The sequence below is a fragment of the Artemia franciscana genome, chromosome 10, assembly GCF_032884065.1.
Source record: "Artemia franciscana chromosome 10, ASM3288406v1, whole genome shotgun sequence".
Classification (NCBI taxonomy): Eukaryota; Metazoa; Arthropoda; class Branchiopoda; order Anostraca; family Artemiidae; genus Artemia; species Artemia franciscana.
Window position 1 is genome coordinate 15,857,885 of NC_088872.1, and position 15,351 is coordinate 15,873,235.

General features: G+C 33.1%; 1 protein-coding gene across 1 annotated transcript in view; it reads right to left on the reverse strand.

Moving 5' to 3' along the window:
* Nucleotides 1–227: 227 nt before the first annotated feature.
* Nucleotides 228–15,351, reverse strand: part of LOC136031837 (CLIP-associating protein 1-like) — a gene marked incomplete in the record, with an annotated part of 169,070 nt that continues 153,946 nt past the window's right edge. Inside the window, 2 exon segments of the mRNA XM_065711673.1 lie at nt 228–4,644; nt 10,292–10,498. Of these exon segments, the coding sequence (XP_065567745.1) occupies nt 4,423–4,644; nt 10,292–10,498 (429 nt within the window).

Genomic DNA, 15,351 nt, shown 5'->3' on the forward strand with positions numbered 1-15,351 from the left:
CAAAAATAAGAGCGAATAGTAAGAGAAGCTCGTAAAAGGAAACCTTTTCTTCTTTTGGTAAAGGGAAAAAAGAACAAAGTATGGGAAGCGGTTAAAATGGGTTGTTGGTAAAGGATTTTTTTTCCCTTTTGGTAAAAAGAAAAATGAGGAAAGAGTATGGGAATCTAGTAAAAGGAAACAGAATATGAGTGGGGAAGGTCTAAGACGGGAACAAAAGATAGAAGAGAGACATGAACATTCGTATATTTTCAGCAGTATGTTAACAAAAAGAATATAACGAAGCTTTATTGAAATCACTTCTAGTTGCTAAAAAGAAATAATAAAAGATTACACTAAAAGTATACATTTTTCAGCGTGAGAAGCAGAGAATGAGAAAAGAAAAAAAGAAAAATGGCACAGAAACATAATACTGTAGAATACTCTCGAGAGTACTAGATAATCCAGTCTAAAGTTTAACTCTATTGCAGTTCACTAATAGAGTGCAAATTCATTCCCAGGTTCCTTTTCCCTCTATCCTCATTATCGTCACTATTTAAATAACATTTGCGCTTATTACCATTAGTATTTATAATCACACTTATTTTGTTAATTTATGTTGTCCTTAAGTTTCATTTTATCTTTACTGAAATGTCTATTCCTTTTATCCCTTAGGTATAAATTTTCTTTCATAGTAATGGCCGTTTAAGTTTGAATTCTCATGTTAGTTCAGTTCTACCCGTTTGAAATTATACAATTACTCTTTATTTTTGCTATAAAAAAAAAAAAAAAAAAAAAAAAAAAAACTTGATCACGATCCCCAAATAGGTATCAAACGGTCCTTAACAGTAGATGGCACCAGTAATGATTTCCTTACTAAAACTTATTCCATCTCTTCTTAAGATAAGCATCTTCTCCTTAGCACGAGAGTCCTCAAGATAGAGCATAGATTATTACTGACGAGAATATCATCTAATTCGTAGATATATAACCTCAACATAGAGACTTAGGCGCTTTTTCTGCACAAAGACTGTTTATCAGGATTTTTATTAATATTTTCCTCATAGAAACATTCCACAAGAGAATAAAAACCAAAACTTCCTATCATCCAACATATATTTTTCTATAAAACAGAGTTTCCTCCACAAATTTTTCGGCATTTCCCAAAATGTCCACAAGAAAAAAAAGATTTTTCAAAATCTCTCTGAAAATTCACGTTTATAAGAATTAGCTACTTGTACTTCACGTTATAGTTCGTGGATATATGAATTTTAACTTTCGGGAGATTTTGGAAAACCCAATTATCTTTTGCGGAAATTCAGGATTATCCAAAAATTTGGGTGTAGTCGAAGCTATCATACGAACGGTGATGACGAATTCGGCATATGCTATCACATGCTCAAAGACGAACATGAGTGCATTAATCATAACAAAACTTTAGAAAAAAATGAGGGTAAAGGAACACAGAATGTAGTCAATTTTAGCGTAAAAAACTAATAAGTTGAAAAGTAGGCCTTAAAGCTGTTTAAAAGGATATTTAACATCATCATACAGATTATGTCCCTTTAAATACTTCTTTTTCTCAAACAGCCTAATTTCATGAAATGGAGGGCGGACTGTTCTTAAAATTAAATGGCCAAAAAAAGTTTTCCTTTTGGACGAGGCTCAGCAACCAGCCAAAAACGAAAGAATATATTTTTCATAAATTTACCGCATTTCACCCTTGAATGTCACCTAAGGGGGGAGGGAAGGTATTATCCAGGCCCGATTTTTCACAAAAGGCTGAAAAAGCCCAGTAAACAAATTATAATAACCAAAGAGAAGATCACTGATACTAAAAGATTTACCCCCCCTCCTTCAAAACCACCCTTGCTTTTAGGTGATGGTGATCCTATTCTTGCACAAGATGAAATACGCTAGGTTCACTACCTAGGAATCTGGATTTTACCATCCTCTTGTTATTTTTTAGCAATTACCAGCATCTTTAACATAGGATATATTTTCAAATCAAGACATGTGATGAAATACAATACTTCGACTATAATAGCAGGAGCCTAACCCATGTCTTGAGACAAAAAAAAAGCAACAACTATTTTATCATATTTAATGCAAAAATTTAGCTATCACCGATTAAAATTTTTAATCTTTTTAGATTGTTTCTAATTTATTTTCTTTACTAATTTATTGTTATCTACGATTTTGGGTAAGTTTTTTTTTTCATCCGTAAAAAAAAGAAATCGTTAAATTATTTTCATCATCGTTTTCTGCTCTAAAAAGTTCGATTTGAATTCGAGCAAACTCTTTGATAATTTGTCTGTTAATAATAATAAGTTCTCTGAACAAGTTCATTCAAACAAGTAATGTACAAAGAAGAGTAAAGATAATGGAAAAACCAAAAACCTCTTCACATTTAGGGGCAGCACGAGACAACAGAAACCAGAGTGAACAAATCCGGCGTTCTTTGAAGAATGGGGAGGACTAAAAGAGAAAAAAATTGTCTAGATCGTTCTGACTTTGTATAGATAAGGCCGTATCCAGGGTGAGGGGGATAACCGGTTTGAGCCCCCCTCCCCCTAGAAATGTTTGTCCAACCAGGACAAGCATTCAGGTTGTCCGTATCCAGGAATATTTTCGGGGGGGGAGGGTGTACACAAAAACCCTCAAAAAAAGCAAAAAATTTGTTTATGTTCATTTTTGTTACGCTTTTCCGAGTCAGAAAAACATTTGGAGGGGGGTTATACTTTGTACCCCCCCTGGATATGGCCTTTGCCTACAGCATGGCTAGAAAGGATTCTTTGGAGGCCACATGTTTCTCATGTTTAATAGATTTCCTGTAACACTTTTAACGTTCATTTGAACAATGAATAAAAGTCAAAAGTAATCCGAGCATTCCTACACGTGCATGCAAAAGGGAGAGGGAGGATGATTCCCCCCTAAAGATCATGCAGGATGTAATCCTTAATTTTAAATCCCTCATAGCTACGTGGTAAGGTCATTAAAATGTAAGAAATAAACAAATCAGATCCGGTTTCACAAAACGTTTTATGTCGTGTAGTTTTTATTCAAAAGTGCAAAAAACTAAAAAATATTCATCGGAATTTTGTCTGTTACTAATAAGCAATTTTTTTTCTTTTAAGCCGCAATACTTTTCTATTTGATTCGCTCTGTTTTTTGCGGGTTTACAATTCGACTTTTATTTCTTTTGGTCTACACGATTTATTAGATTTTTTTTTTAAATTGGGAAAAGATGACGCAATGCATTTTAAAAAAAGAACAAAATTCCTAGTAAGACCCACAAAAATGGATGGAGCCAGGCGGTAGAGTACACTGGGTTTAAGCATATAGGCTAAGAAACTCTTTGGATTAATATAGCCAACATTCGTGCTAATAATAATAAAAAAAAAATTCGGCTGTACACAACTATGGTTCTAGGGACTGTGGAAACTTGTCAACCCCTGTCCTACAGATCTATGCTATTTCGACTTGAACTACACAACAGTTATTTCAACATAATGAAGTTGAAACAGATGAATATTAATGCACACAATATAAAGTTTTCCATGTATTTAGAATAAAAAAAATCACTGAAATGATCTGTTTTTCATCAATATAAAATAATATACCAGCTATTGACAGGTAAAAACTTGATTTATACTTAAATCAAGTAACTTTCACTTGCCGTCTATAAAAATTCAATATTTATATACCATTTAAAAATGCCCGCACTGGAGATTTAGAGCATTTTCTAAAGCTTCTCGATAAACAATATCGCATCTACTTTTTTTGTTGCTTGACAATAGATGTCACTAGTCAACCATCTACCAGCGCCTTCAAAAAACTGTCAAAACTAAAGCATTCCCCTAAGATAAATGTTGTGTTCTAGTGATACAGAGCTCGTCGATATGAGTGAGGGTAAAAAAAAAGAAATATCGTACTGGCACAACGTATATTACCTTATCTAGATGTTGAAAACAAGTAGGGAGGGGGAATAATGTTTCAATTTTTTTCATAAAATATCAAGAAAACGAAAAAAAATTATACAAAATGTGATTTCGTAATAGATCTATTTCTGCTTCGGAAGGTTTTACATACTTCGCTCATGACTTGAAGCAAAGTTAAGAGGATAAGAAAAAAATCACAGTGTACTTCTACAACTAATGTTTAGGAGTCAAATTAATAAAGAAAATAAATAATAGAAAAACGCAATTGCATTACACAAGATTAATGGATGGATAAGTAAAAATACTAAAAACATTTACTAAAAAAAGAACAAATATTTATTAAACAATAATACTTCCGCCCAATATTTAAAAAGCAAATTTTTGCCGCTCTCCCACTATTAACCGCCATTGTTAGTATCACTTGTTATTTAACAAGAGTCATCGCTGCGTTAATATTTGTAACTGAAAGCGCTGTTAAGCCCATTGTTTCTTCTTGTTCTTCTTATTAGCGTGGGTTAGGAGATTCGGCCATGGCTGGTGTATGAGACTGTGATGCTGTGGCGGATTGAGATTCCGCTCTTCTGATGTAAAGATTCAGAAGTTTCAACTTGCTGGGGTTCAGAGAGTCATAATAGTCCACCATAACGCTTTCGCCCACTGCTAAGTGTAGAGCTACCATAGAAAATACCGCAGCTTTCCGTACAATACTTTCTGAACTGTCGTAAGACTGTAAATAGAAAAAATAAACTGAATTGAAAAAAATAAAATAAAAATAATCAAAATATACACTGTTCACAAGGGCATATCCAGGACTTTGCTCGTGGGAGGGTATTTTTATTGGGGGTGGGTAGGTCTGACAAAAAAAAATTTAAAAAACACACCAAAAACTTTTTTGTTAAAAAATTTAAAATAATATACACATTTTCTATTGAAATATGTTACAATAAGAAAAGCCCTAGGTATAGTAGGCCCAATTAAGGCTATTTGATGTGAGACCGGACCATCATAGGCTAAAACGATAACCTTAAAAAAAAGTAGGTTTTATCGAATTTTTCGTTTCGAACTATCGCATGATTTTCATGAATCAGTATACATTTTGCCGATATTTTATTTTTAGTGCTGTCATAGAACTATAAATAGGAAGAATATACTGAATTAAAAAAAAGGGATGAATAAAAACACACACTATTCAAACTGCAAAACATGGTAGCAAGAATAAATTATCGTCAAAAATAGATTTCGAAGCAATTTTATTATTTTTAATTGCATTTAATGGATAAGATATATCATTCTTGGCGTTAGATTTATATCTGACCTGAATATAATATGTATATGGGCCATAGAAATATCTCACAAAAGAAACTCTGCTAGGTTTGGTAGGACTACCAAAGGTTCTTTGATTGTCATTGAATAGTGTACATTTTGCCAATAACTTTCAGGACTGTCGCAAGACTATTAATAGGACAAATAAACTGAATTGAAAGAGAAAAAAAATGTTAAGTAAAACGAAGCAAAATATATACTATTCAAACTGCGAAACATTGGTAGCAAAAATAAAGTATCGTCGAAAATAGATGCCAAGAAGACTTCATTACTTTCAGTGGCACTTCATGGACAAAATGTATTGGTGTAACATTTAAATTTGACTAAAAAATGATATGGACATGTCCAATGGAAATGTCACGAAAAGAAATTGTCATAGATATAGACGGTGTTGTATACTGTATATTGCATTTTGATATGAGATAAATTTTCTTTCCCCTTTCATATAAATTCATTTTTCCCTTTTTAGTTACTTCTTTTAATGCTCTGATTTTAAATCTTTCAATGCTGCTTTAAATATATAGCCTAACTGTATTAAAGTTCTGTTTGAACATTTCACAAAATTAGCCATTCTACTGCATTCTGTTGTCTCAACTGCATTTCTTTGATTTACTTCCCAAGGTCGCAGCGAATTGGCCGACAAAGCTCATTCACTGTCATCTTTTCCTTATTGGTCAAATCTATAGGCTCCGAGTTTGAGGGCAGCTTTACTTTGCTTTATTTGTATGATTTTTAAAAAGTTTTGTTTCGACTGTGGTTTGATAATGAAAAGTGAGTTGTTGTTTTTCTTATATTACGAAAGTCGTTATTCCTTAATCTGAGACAGGTTAGGGAAGTCGGTCAGAGCTGATTGGTTGAAGACATCCCCAAGGACAGAGGAAGTAGCAGGGTACTGTTTTCTTATGCCGACGTATGACCGGACAATTACAGGCTAAAAACGTTAGCCTATAAAGAAATGTAGGTTTTATCGAGTTCTTAGTTATTATATTAGGCGTGGGCTTCCATCATAGGGTCCCAACAGCGTCGTACGGTAGTATATGCTGTAGTGCAATCCCCACACTATCAATGACAGTAGGGTGCCACCGTCTAGGAGATATCACAGGGTTTACAAAAACATCTGGAAAAGCCAAAAGTACTCCCTGCAACAACAACAGCAACTCTTCAATAGCGTTGTTCTTTCAACACTCTGCTATGGCAAAAAAAAAAAAAAAAAAAAAAAAAAAAAAAAAAAAAAAAAAAAAAAAAAAAAAAAAAAAAAAAAAAAAAAAATGATACTTAGACAGACAACTGGAAATGAAACTCGGAGGGTTGAAAAACTTGCGCCTAAGCCGGATCATCTCCATTCATTGGACGGAAAAACTGACAAATGCTGATATACTATGAAATTCACCGTTTTTAAGCCGTTCCTAAGTCATTTACGGGCAATCATAACATTAGTATCCACCCATCAGTTGGATGCAGATGAGGCTTTAAGGATAAAAATATTAGGATGTTACTAACGACATCATGTTCGGAATTTTTTTTTTCGCGTGCACAACGATGCTGGTTCCAAGTTCCAAGTGATGTTCAAAGTATTGGTGAACAAAAACGTAATGCTGAACATAATCCTATTTGTGTGCTATATTAACGAGGACTATTAGTTGCTCTTCTGGTCTTTTTTTCTTGATAGTTTTCATCCAGTTATATTCTCTATGCGTGTGTTTACGAATCACCGGTTTGAAGAGACACAATTAGCGCGTTAATATTGCATTGCAAATTAAAAATTCTGTTGGTCTTATCTCACTTCATGCTCATTTTTGTTTTGTTTATTTTTGTTGAAATTTCTTGTTTATTTTAGCCAAAGCTTGTGTTAGCAAAGTATATTAATATCTGCTTGTCCATGTGTGACCATGGGTTCAATCCTAACTCCTAGGTATTAGCTGCCCCCCCCCCATCGAAAAAAAGACCCAGCAACTGAAACGTCGACAATTATCGAAAGTCTGTGCGCCATCACTCGTTCTGAAGAAACTTTATGCTTTACATAGTCCTAAGAGCTTAATGACAACAAATCTGTTCTATACTTTGTTCCTCAGTTTTACTGAATACTTAAACACAATACTTTTTTTTGTTTCCATATTCCGCTTTCTAGGGTTATGACAAGAGAAAGGTTGAGATTGCCGATAGGACACGCTCTGCAGATGAAGAATGACAGATTACCAAAGATTGTCCTTTTTGGCCAGCCATCTAGGGTGAAATGAAAATCAGGTCGTCCTCGAATGGATGGAGGGAGGGGGTAAAGAGTGAAGCTAAGGAAGGAAGCTTTTTGAATATATCCTAGTGAATACACTAGGATAGAGGAGAAGCTTGCGCAGCCGTGTTGGCCTCGGGCGGCTCGGCGCTTCAGTGATATGTTAGTAGTAGTAGCAATATATGCCCCCTACAACCTATGTGCTCTTGCAATGATCCTCCACAGATACCCGTTTTTTCATCCTTTTATAGTCACCTCACATATATTTTCCCCTGATTAGTCTAGCCATATTTCGAAAGGGATAGTTATTTACTTTGGCCTTCAAACGTCATGTCACCCAAAGAAATACATGACTTCGTGTGGGCTAATATTGGCTTCATTTGTCTTTCGGATCCGAGCTTCAAATGTATTTTCTCTGGCTGGCGAAATTGTGTTTGCAATAAACGCTTCCTATTTGTGCACTGCCAAAATCGTACCATTTGAGTTCTTTTTTAGAAATGCATTCAAATAAAATATTTTGGAAAAATTTTCTATTAAAATAGCAAGGACATCAACGAAGTAACACTTCTTTCCGCCAAGACCCATTCGTGACTTTCAAAAAAATTCTTTTGGTTATTCAAAGTTATGAAATTTTTAGGGCATTCTCATATTGCCGTCAGGGTTGTCACATAAAATCGTGGAAATAAATAAGAAAAACTAATTTGAAAATTCACCCGTAAAAATTAAAACATTAACAATCTGTTGATAACCAAAGACACACGTTCAAAGGACAACTATACCTTCTTGAACAGCTTGATCCCATATATCTTTAGCCTATTTTTTGGCTGATTTTCCACCAATGTTCTTTTATTAATTTCGGTTCCTGCTACTACAAAAATCTGCATAACTGCAAATGGAGGTCTTTTTCTTAAAAAAAAAAAAAAAACAAAAAAAAAAACAAAAAAAAAACAAAAAAAAAAAAAACAAAAAAAAAACAAAAAACAAAAAAAAACAGAAATCCCCTTTTTTCCTTATTTTGCAAGATAAATTGGTTCCCATTTAACCAATTCAAACATTCCGGTTTCATTTTCATTGTCATTAGTGCTTTAAGGCTTCAGAGAATTTTAGTTTGAATTAGAAATATCATCCGGAATGCACAAGTTCTGCTTGGATGTTAATTGCTTGACAAATATTTTCAGTCTGCCATTTCTTAATTTTACTCTTATTCAACTTTTTGACAAATATTTTCAGTCTGCCATTTCTTAATTTATTACAATATTCTTTTTTTTAGCAGGAATTTCGATGCAGGTCTTATTATGTTTTTCGTTTTATTTGTATTTTTTTTTCTTTTATTACAATATACCAGTTTTTTTCGCTGATGACTAAATTTGACTTTTTTTAGCAGGAATTTCGATGCAGGTCTTACTATGTTTTCCGTTTTATTTGTATTTTTTTTTCTTTTATTACAATATACCAGTTTTTTTCGCTGATGACTAAATTTGACTTTTTTTTAGCAGGAATTTCGATACAGGTCTTATTATGTTTTTCGTTTTATTTGTATTTTTTTTTCTTTTATTACAATATACCAGTTTTTTTCGCTGATGACTAAATTTGACTTTTTTTTAGCAGGAATTTCGATGCAGGTCTTATTATGTTTTCCGTTTTATTTGTATTTTTTTTTCTTTTATTACAATATACCAATTTTTTTTCGCTAATGACTAAATTTGACTTTTTTTAGCAGGAATTTCGATGCAGGTCTTATTATGTTTTCCGTTTTATTTGTATTTTTTTTTTCTTTTATTACAATATACCAGTTTTTTTCGCTGATGACTAAATTTGACTTTTTTTTAGCAGGAATTTCGATACAGGTCTTATTATGTTTTCCGTTTTATTTGTATTTTTTTTTCTTTTATTACAATATACCAGTTTTTTTCGCTGATGACTAAATTTGACCTTTTTTTAGCAGGAATTTCGATGCAGGTCTTATTATGTTTTCCGTTTTATTTGTATTTTTTTTTCTTTTATTACAATATACCAGTTTTTTTCGCTGATGACTAAATTTGACTTTTTTTAGCAGGAATTTCGATGCAGGTCTTATTATGTTTTCCGTTTTATTTGTATTTTTTTTCTTTTATTACAATATACCAGTTTTTTTCGCTGATGACTAAATTTGACTTTTTTTTAGCAGGAATTTCGATGCAGGTCTTATTATGTTTTCCGTTTTATTTGTATTTTTTTTTTCTTTTATTACAATATACCAGTTTTTTTCGCTGATGACTAAAAGGTAATTGCTTGGATGTTAATTGCTTAACAAATATTTTCAGTCTGCCATTTTTTAATTTTACTGTTATTCAACTTTTTTTTTCTTGTGATGTTTGATTTACGCCTTATGCACCATCAATGGCTCTGGAGGATCTCTATATCTTTTTCTTACGAAAGAGCTTATGAGCAGGAATTTAAAACTTGGTTTTCCTATGTATATTTTGCTCTTTATTTGTTTTTTTTTTTACATTTATTTCCTTTATTACAATATTCTTTTTTTTGGAGGAATTTCGATGCAGGTCTTTTGATGTTTTCCTTTTTATTTGTATTTTTTTTTCTTTTATTACAATATACCAGTTTTTTTCGCTGATGACTAAAAGGTAATTGCTTGGTCTTTTCACATTTGATAAATGTAATTGTTTTAATTTTTCTTATCAAACATAACTATGTCAAAGCATTAGATTGTGAAAGTTATTTAGCGTTAGCACCTTAATACAAATAAACTATATTGTCACTATATCGACAATGCCTTTTGCGTGTTATTTTGTATGGTAGCATGTTAAGGCACATTCAGCATGCTTACCTGCAATAAACCGGGCATGATTTCTGGTAAAATGGGCACTAGGGTATCCTTTGAGTGCTTTTCTATAGCCCTAGTTAGTGTTTTTATGGCAGCTTGGTTTTCAGGAAAATCGCCGTTTAAAATGATCGGATTAAGCACTTTAACTACAGAATGAAAAGGCAGATGCTTCACAAGGGTCCCAGCACATGTCTCTGCTGCACGAACAACCTAAAAAGAAACTTGAAAAATTGAAAAAAAAAACAAAAACTAAAGTAAAAACCAAAATAAAAACATGATTTATCGTCTATATATACGGAACTCATGCTCATTTTTTTTGGGAATCATTTTCAGAATCCATGCTCATTTATTTCTTTCATTCACATATGCTGATTCATTTTACAAATTTGCCGAGCCATTCCATGAAAAACGTAAGGTAAGACAGAAAGAAAATTAAAAAACAAAATTTAACTACAGAATGAAAAGGCAGATGTTTTGCAAGTGTCCCAATTCACGTCTCAGCCACCCAACTTGAAAAACTGAAAGAGATGAAAATCAAAATCAAAAACAATTTATCATGTGCATATACGTGCAGAATCCATACTTATTCATTAATAGTGATTTATTTTTAGTGATACATGCTCATATATTTTCAGTGACTCATTTTCAGAATCCATGACCATTTATTTTACTCATTCATTTTTTAAATTTGCCCAACCATTCAATAAAAAACGTAAGGAAAGACACAAAGAAAACCAAAAAAACTGAATTTAACTACAGAATGAAAGAGCATATGTTTTGCAAGTGTCCCAATACACGTCTCAGCCGCCCGATTTGAAAAACTGAAAGAGATGAAAATCAAAATCAAAAATAATTTATCATGTGCATATATGTACAGAATCCATGCTCATTCATTTTCAGTGACTCATTTTCAGTGACTCATTTTCAGAATCCATGACCATTTATGTCACTAATTCATTTTTGAAATTTGCCCAACCATTCAATAAAAAATATAGGGAAAGACACAAAGAAAACCAAAAAACTAAATCTAAGTACAGAATGAAAAGGCATATGTTTTGCAAGAGTTCAAACACACGTCTCAGCTACCCGACTTAAAAAAGTGAAAGAGAAGAAAATCAAAATAAAATAGTGATTTCTTGTGTACAGAATCCTTTCTCATTCATTTTTAGTGAGTTTTTACCGATTCATTTTCAGAGTCTATACTCATTTTTTGTTAAGATTTGCTCATTCATTTGATAAAAAATGCGGAAAAAGACAGAAAGAAAATGAAAAAAAAAAAATTAAAATTACTACACAACGAAAGTGTAGTTGTTTTACAAGGTTCCCAAAGCACGTCTCTGTTGCCCGAACAGCATGAAAAAGAAATTTGAAAGACTGAAAGAGATGAGAATCAAATTAAAATTAGGATTCATCATGTACATACATGAACAAAATCCATGCTCATTCATTAATAGCGTTTTTTTTTTTTTTTTTTTTTTTTTTTTTTTTTTTTTTTTTTTTTTTTTTTTTTTTTTTTAGTGATTCCATTTAATGATTATTGTTCATTAATTTTTAATGATTCGTTTTCAGAATGCATACTTGCTCATTCATTTGATGAAAAATGTAAATCAACAAAGAAAACAGAAAGCCAAAGGAAGAAAAAGGGAATGAAAAATATTGACTGATTTCCAAAATGATTCGTTGAATTACAAGGTTATTCATGAAAATATGATCCAGTAATTAATTTTTTCGTCGTCAATAGACTTGCGCAGCACAGCCATCATTCAGACGTACCCTTGTAAACCCAGTTTCACCATATTACAAAATCGAACGTTAAAAACTGAAATCGTCATTTAAAGAAATCGAATCGAAGTAACTGCCCTTTTCTGGCAATTAATTTGTGAGTTATATCGGATTATTAGTTTGTCGATTCAGGCCTATAATAACCATCGACCATGAAAAAAAAATAAAATAAAATAAAATAAAGCCTCAACTGGATCTAACGTATATAAGCATTTTGCTCTCCCAGTCAATATAAATCGGCCTATTAAATGGATGAGACTTGACAGTCGGTTGGCAGTCCCCAAAACTGGCACGTAAGAAGGGATTTAGTCTCAGGGGGGGGGGGAGGGCAATAATAAGAATTTTTTGGTTTGATAATTTGGATGAGAAGTGCCAAAAAATTTAAGAGAATTTAGAGTTTCGGGGAGGGGAGGGAGGAGGCGGCTTCAAGCCCGCCAGGCCTTTCCTGCCCCAGTCAAGTGTTTTCGTGTTGAATGTTTGTTGAATTTATTAGATATTTTAAAAAGGTGAGGGAATAGTGTTTTTTACACCACGAGATACCAGAAAACCAAGTGTTAAAAAAGTAAATAGCAAGGTTAAAACTAAAAAGAGTAGAATATGCACTAAATATTGTGGGCTGGAAGGCTGCCAACCATCCCAATTTCACCCTCTTTACGGTAAAGTTTTATTGATCTATACAGGATTTACTTCCAAACTAATAAACTGATCTTTATACATTTTGGAGTGTACGTATTTTTTTTTATCCCCATTAATTATGTATTTATAAATGAATTGGAAATCTTCTTAATCAAATTGTAATTGCTTTAAAAAATTGCATATACAAATAATAATAGGAGAAGAGAATCCTTGCATTCGAGAACAATTGTCTTCGAAGAATTTTAAATATTCATTGTTCAGACGGAATCACAAATAGAAAATTCCGCAAACTTGCCAACCAGCCTTTGGTGACTGATATCACTATAGCTCGGATGTGGAGATACTTGGGCCATGTTCTCCGAATGCAGGACACTCAGATCCTGAAAGCTACTTTACATTGGCACCCAAACGGAAGTCGACGACAGGAAAGACCTTGGAACACTTTGCGACAAACACACCAGTCTGATCTGCGCAGTATCCATGCTTCTCTTCAAACCGATTGGGAGGACATATACGCAGCTGCCCAATTCACAAAAGAATGGCGAAGTCTCGTTGATGTCCTGGTTGCCTCTGGCGGCACAGGCGGATCTAAGGTGATGTCTACGGCAATTGCATGGAAATGGTAAAGTGATCACTGAATAAACCAATTCAAATGACCCCGGAATTGCACATCCGTGGCCCAAAATCCCGTGTTTTCATTCAACAAGATAAGATTTCGGTTGTACTTCAAACCCGAGTATATACTAAAACTCTGTGCGAAAAATTAGATAAAAAAAAAAGTCCTAAAATATATATCGACTCTATTTCAACGATTTAATGTGCCTAACAGCAAGAAATCAAGCTTGTCCATGAAATACTTAGATCTATCCACTAAAATCTATTCATGACATCCATCTTTGTAATACTGATGGCCTTGGTAAAGCTTTGGAAAATTTTGGAAAGATTTGGAAAATTCTGCAAAACTGCCGTTTAGGGGCTTTCCAATGTTTTGGAAAGTTGGTGAAGTAGCAGTGGAACTTGTATCCGTCACATTTGCAATTCGTCTATCTCTTGGTGTTCCTTACAGTTGGGGCTCCAAAATGATTCCTTCGGGTGAGATGCTTTGAAAAAAGATAGGGGTCCATTCTTTTGACATACTTGTGTTACCCTTATTACTGGTGTTTAATTCAGATTTGACAGAGGCATTTATATTAACCACGTATTCTGAACACCTCCTTAGAACTGAAGTCACTGAACTGAAGCTTACTGAAGTCACGCCCATGCTCATAGGACGTCTTAAATTCATATAAAAAAACCAAGATTTATGGTTATTTTACTGGATATGTATGTGATAAAAGAATGTGTAGTATGTGATTTTCTAAGAAGTTTATACGTAAGATTGTAGATCTTGTAAGATTTATGAACTAGCACCAGGAACGAGAGCTTCGCCCAGGCCCTGGCACTCAGCACGCGACAGGTTGGTACATGTGTGATTTTCAAATTACCCCATTAGCATCATTATCGTGTTATTCTTTAGTTTTTAATCATGAGATGACAAATCAGCATTTTCAACTGAAAAAAAAAAATCTGGGTGAATTCGATTTCTCCCTAATGTTTATCCTTTACATAACCATACATTTTACAGAATTTGCATGCTCCTGGGATTCATTGTGATTCTTGCTATTGGTTCTTTTCTAACCAGACTTCGTTTACAATTCAATTTGATCTCTCTGTCGCTTGTCTTCTAACTGCAGATTTTTTTTTTCGTTCCAAATTTTCATTTGTGATTCATTGTGATGCTTGTTGTCATATGTCTTCTAGCCGCAGATCTCTTTACACTTCATTTTCGTTCATCGTTACCTCAAGACATTTTTTTCCAATACTTTTCCTTTTGCTGTTCGAATTCATTATCATCTAATAAAATTTCGCATGGGATCATAGATACCAAAAAAAACTTATTTTCCAGATTTTCCGGCTTGTTTTCCATCACAGACGCTAAGATAACATGTTCCTTTGTTCCACTGTAATTTTGATTTGTCATATAACTACAAATTTCGTTGTACAGCATTTTCATTTGCAATTCGATGTGGTTCTCGCTGTCACTTATTCCATGCCTTTTGCTTCAGCTGTTCGGAGTCATTTGTCATCTTGTATAATTTCACTTGTGTCATAGATACCAAAACCGATACAACTTCTGTCAGAAAATGCAGGAAGTTGCTAATTAAATGCACATATGTGTGGCATCATTTATATTTTTTTCCCAAAACTAAGACTCTAAACAAATTTTACCAAAACTTTAACATACCTAAATAATTTAATAATGAATCTTGGTCCGCCGATTTTCGGAAAAAATTATGAAGGCATTTTCAAGAAAAACACATACGTATTGCCCACAATTATTGCTAGCTTAAGGAGAGTAGATAATTGCATGCCTGAAAAGCGATGCGTTACTGATTATATTCCTTTCTATACATCTCTCTCTATTTTTTTATATTTTATTTTTTATATTTTCAAGTTTAGCTTTGGTAAAGGAAAGAAAGAACATAAACTCGAGTCATATCTCCGTTATTAACTTGATCTAGCCACTTTTTGTGCCGGTGATTTTGTGCTTGGATTTAAAATTTAAGTACTTTAAAAAAAAATTAGAAGACTTCACTTTGTTTCAT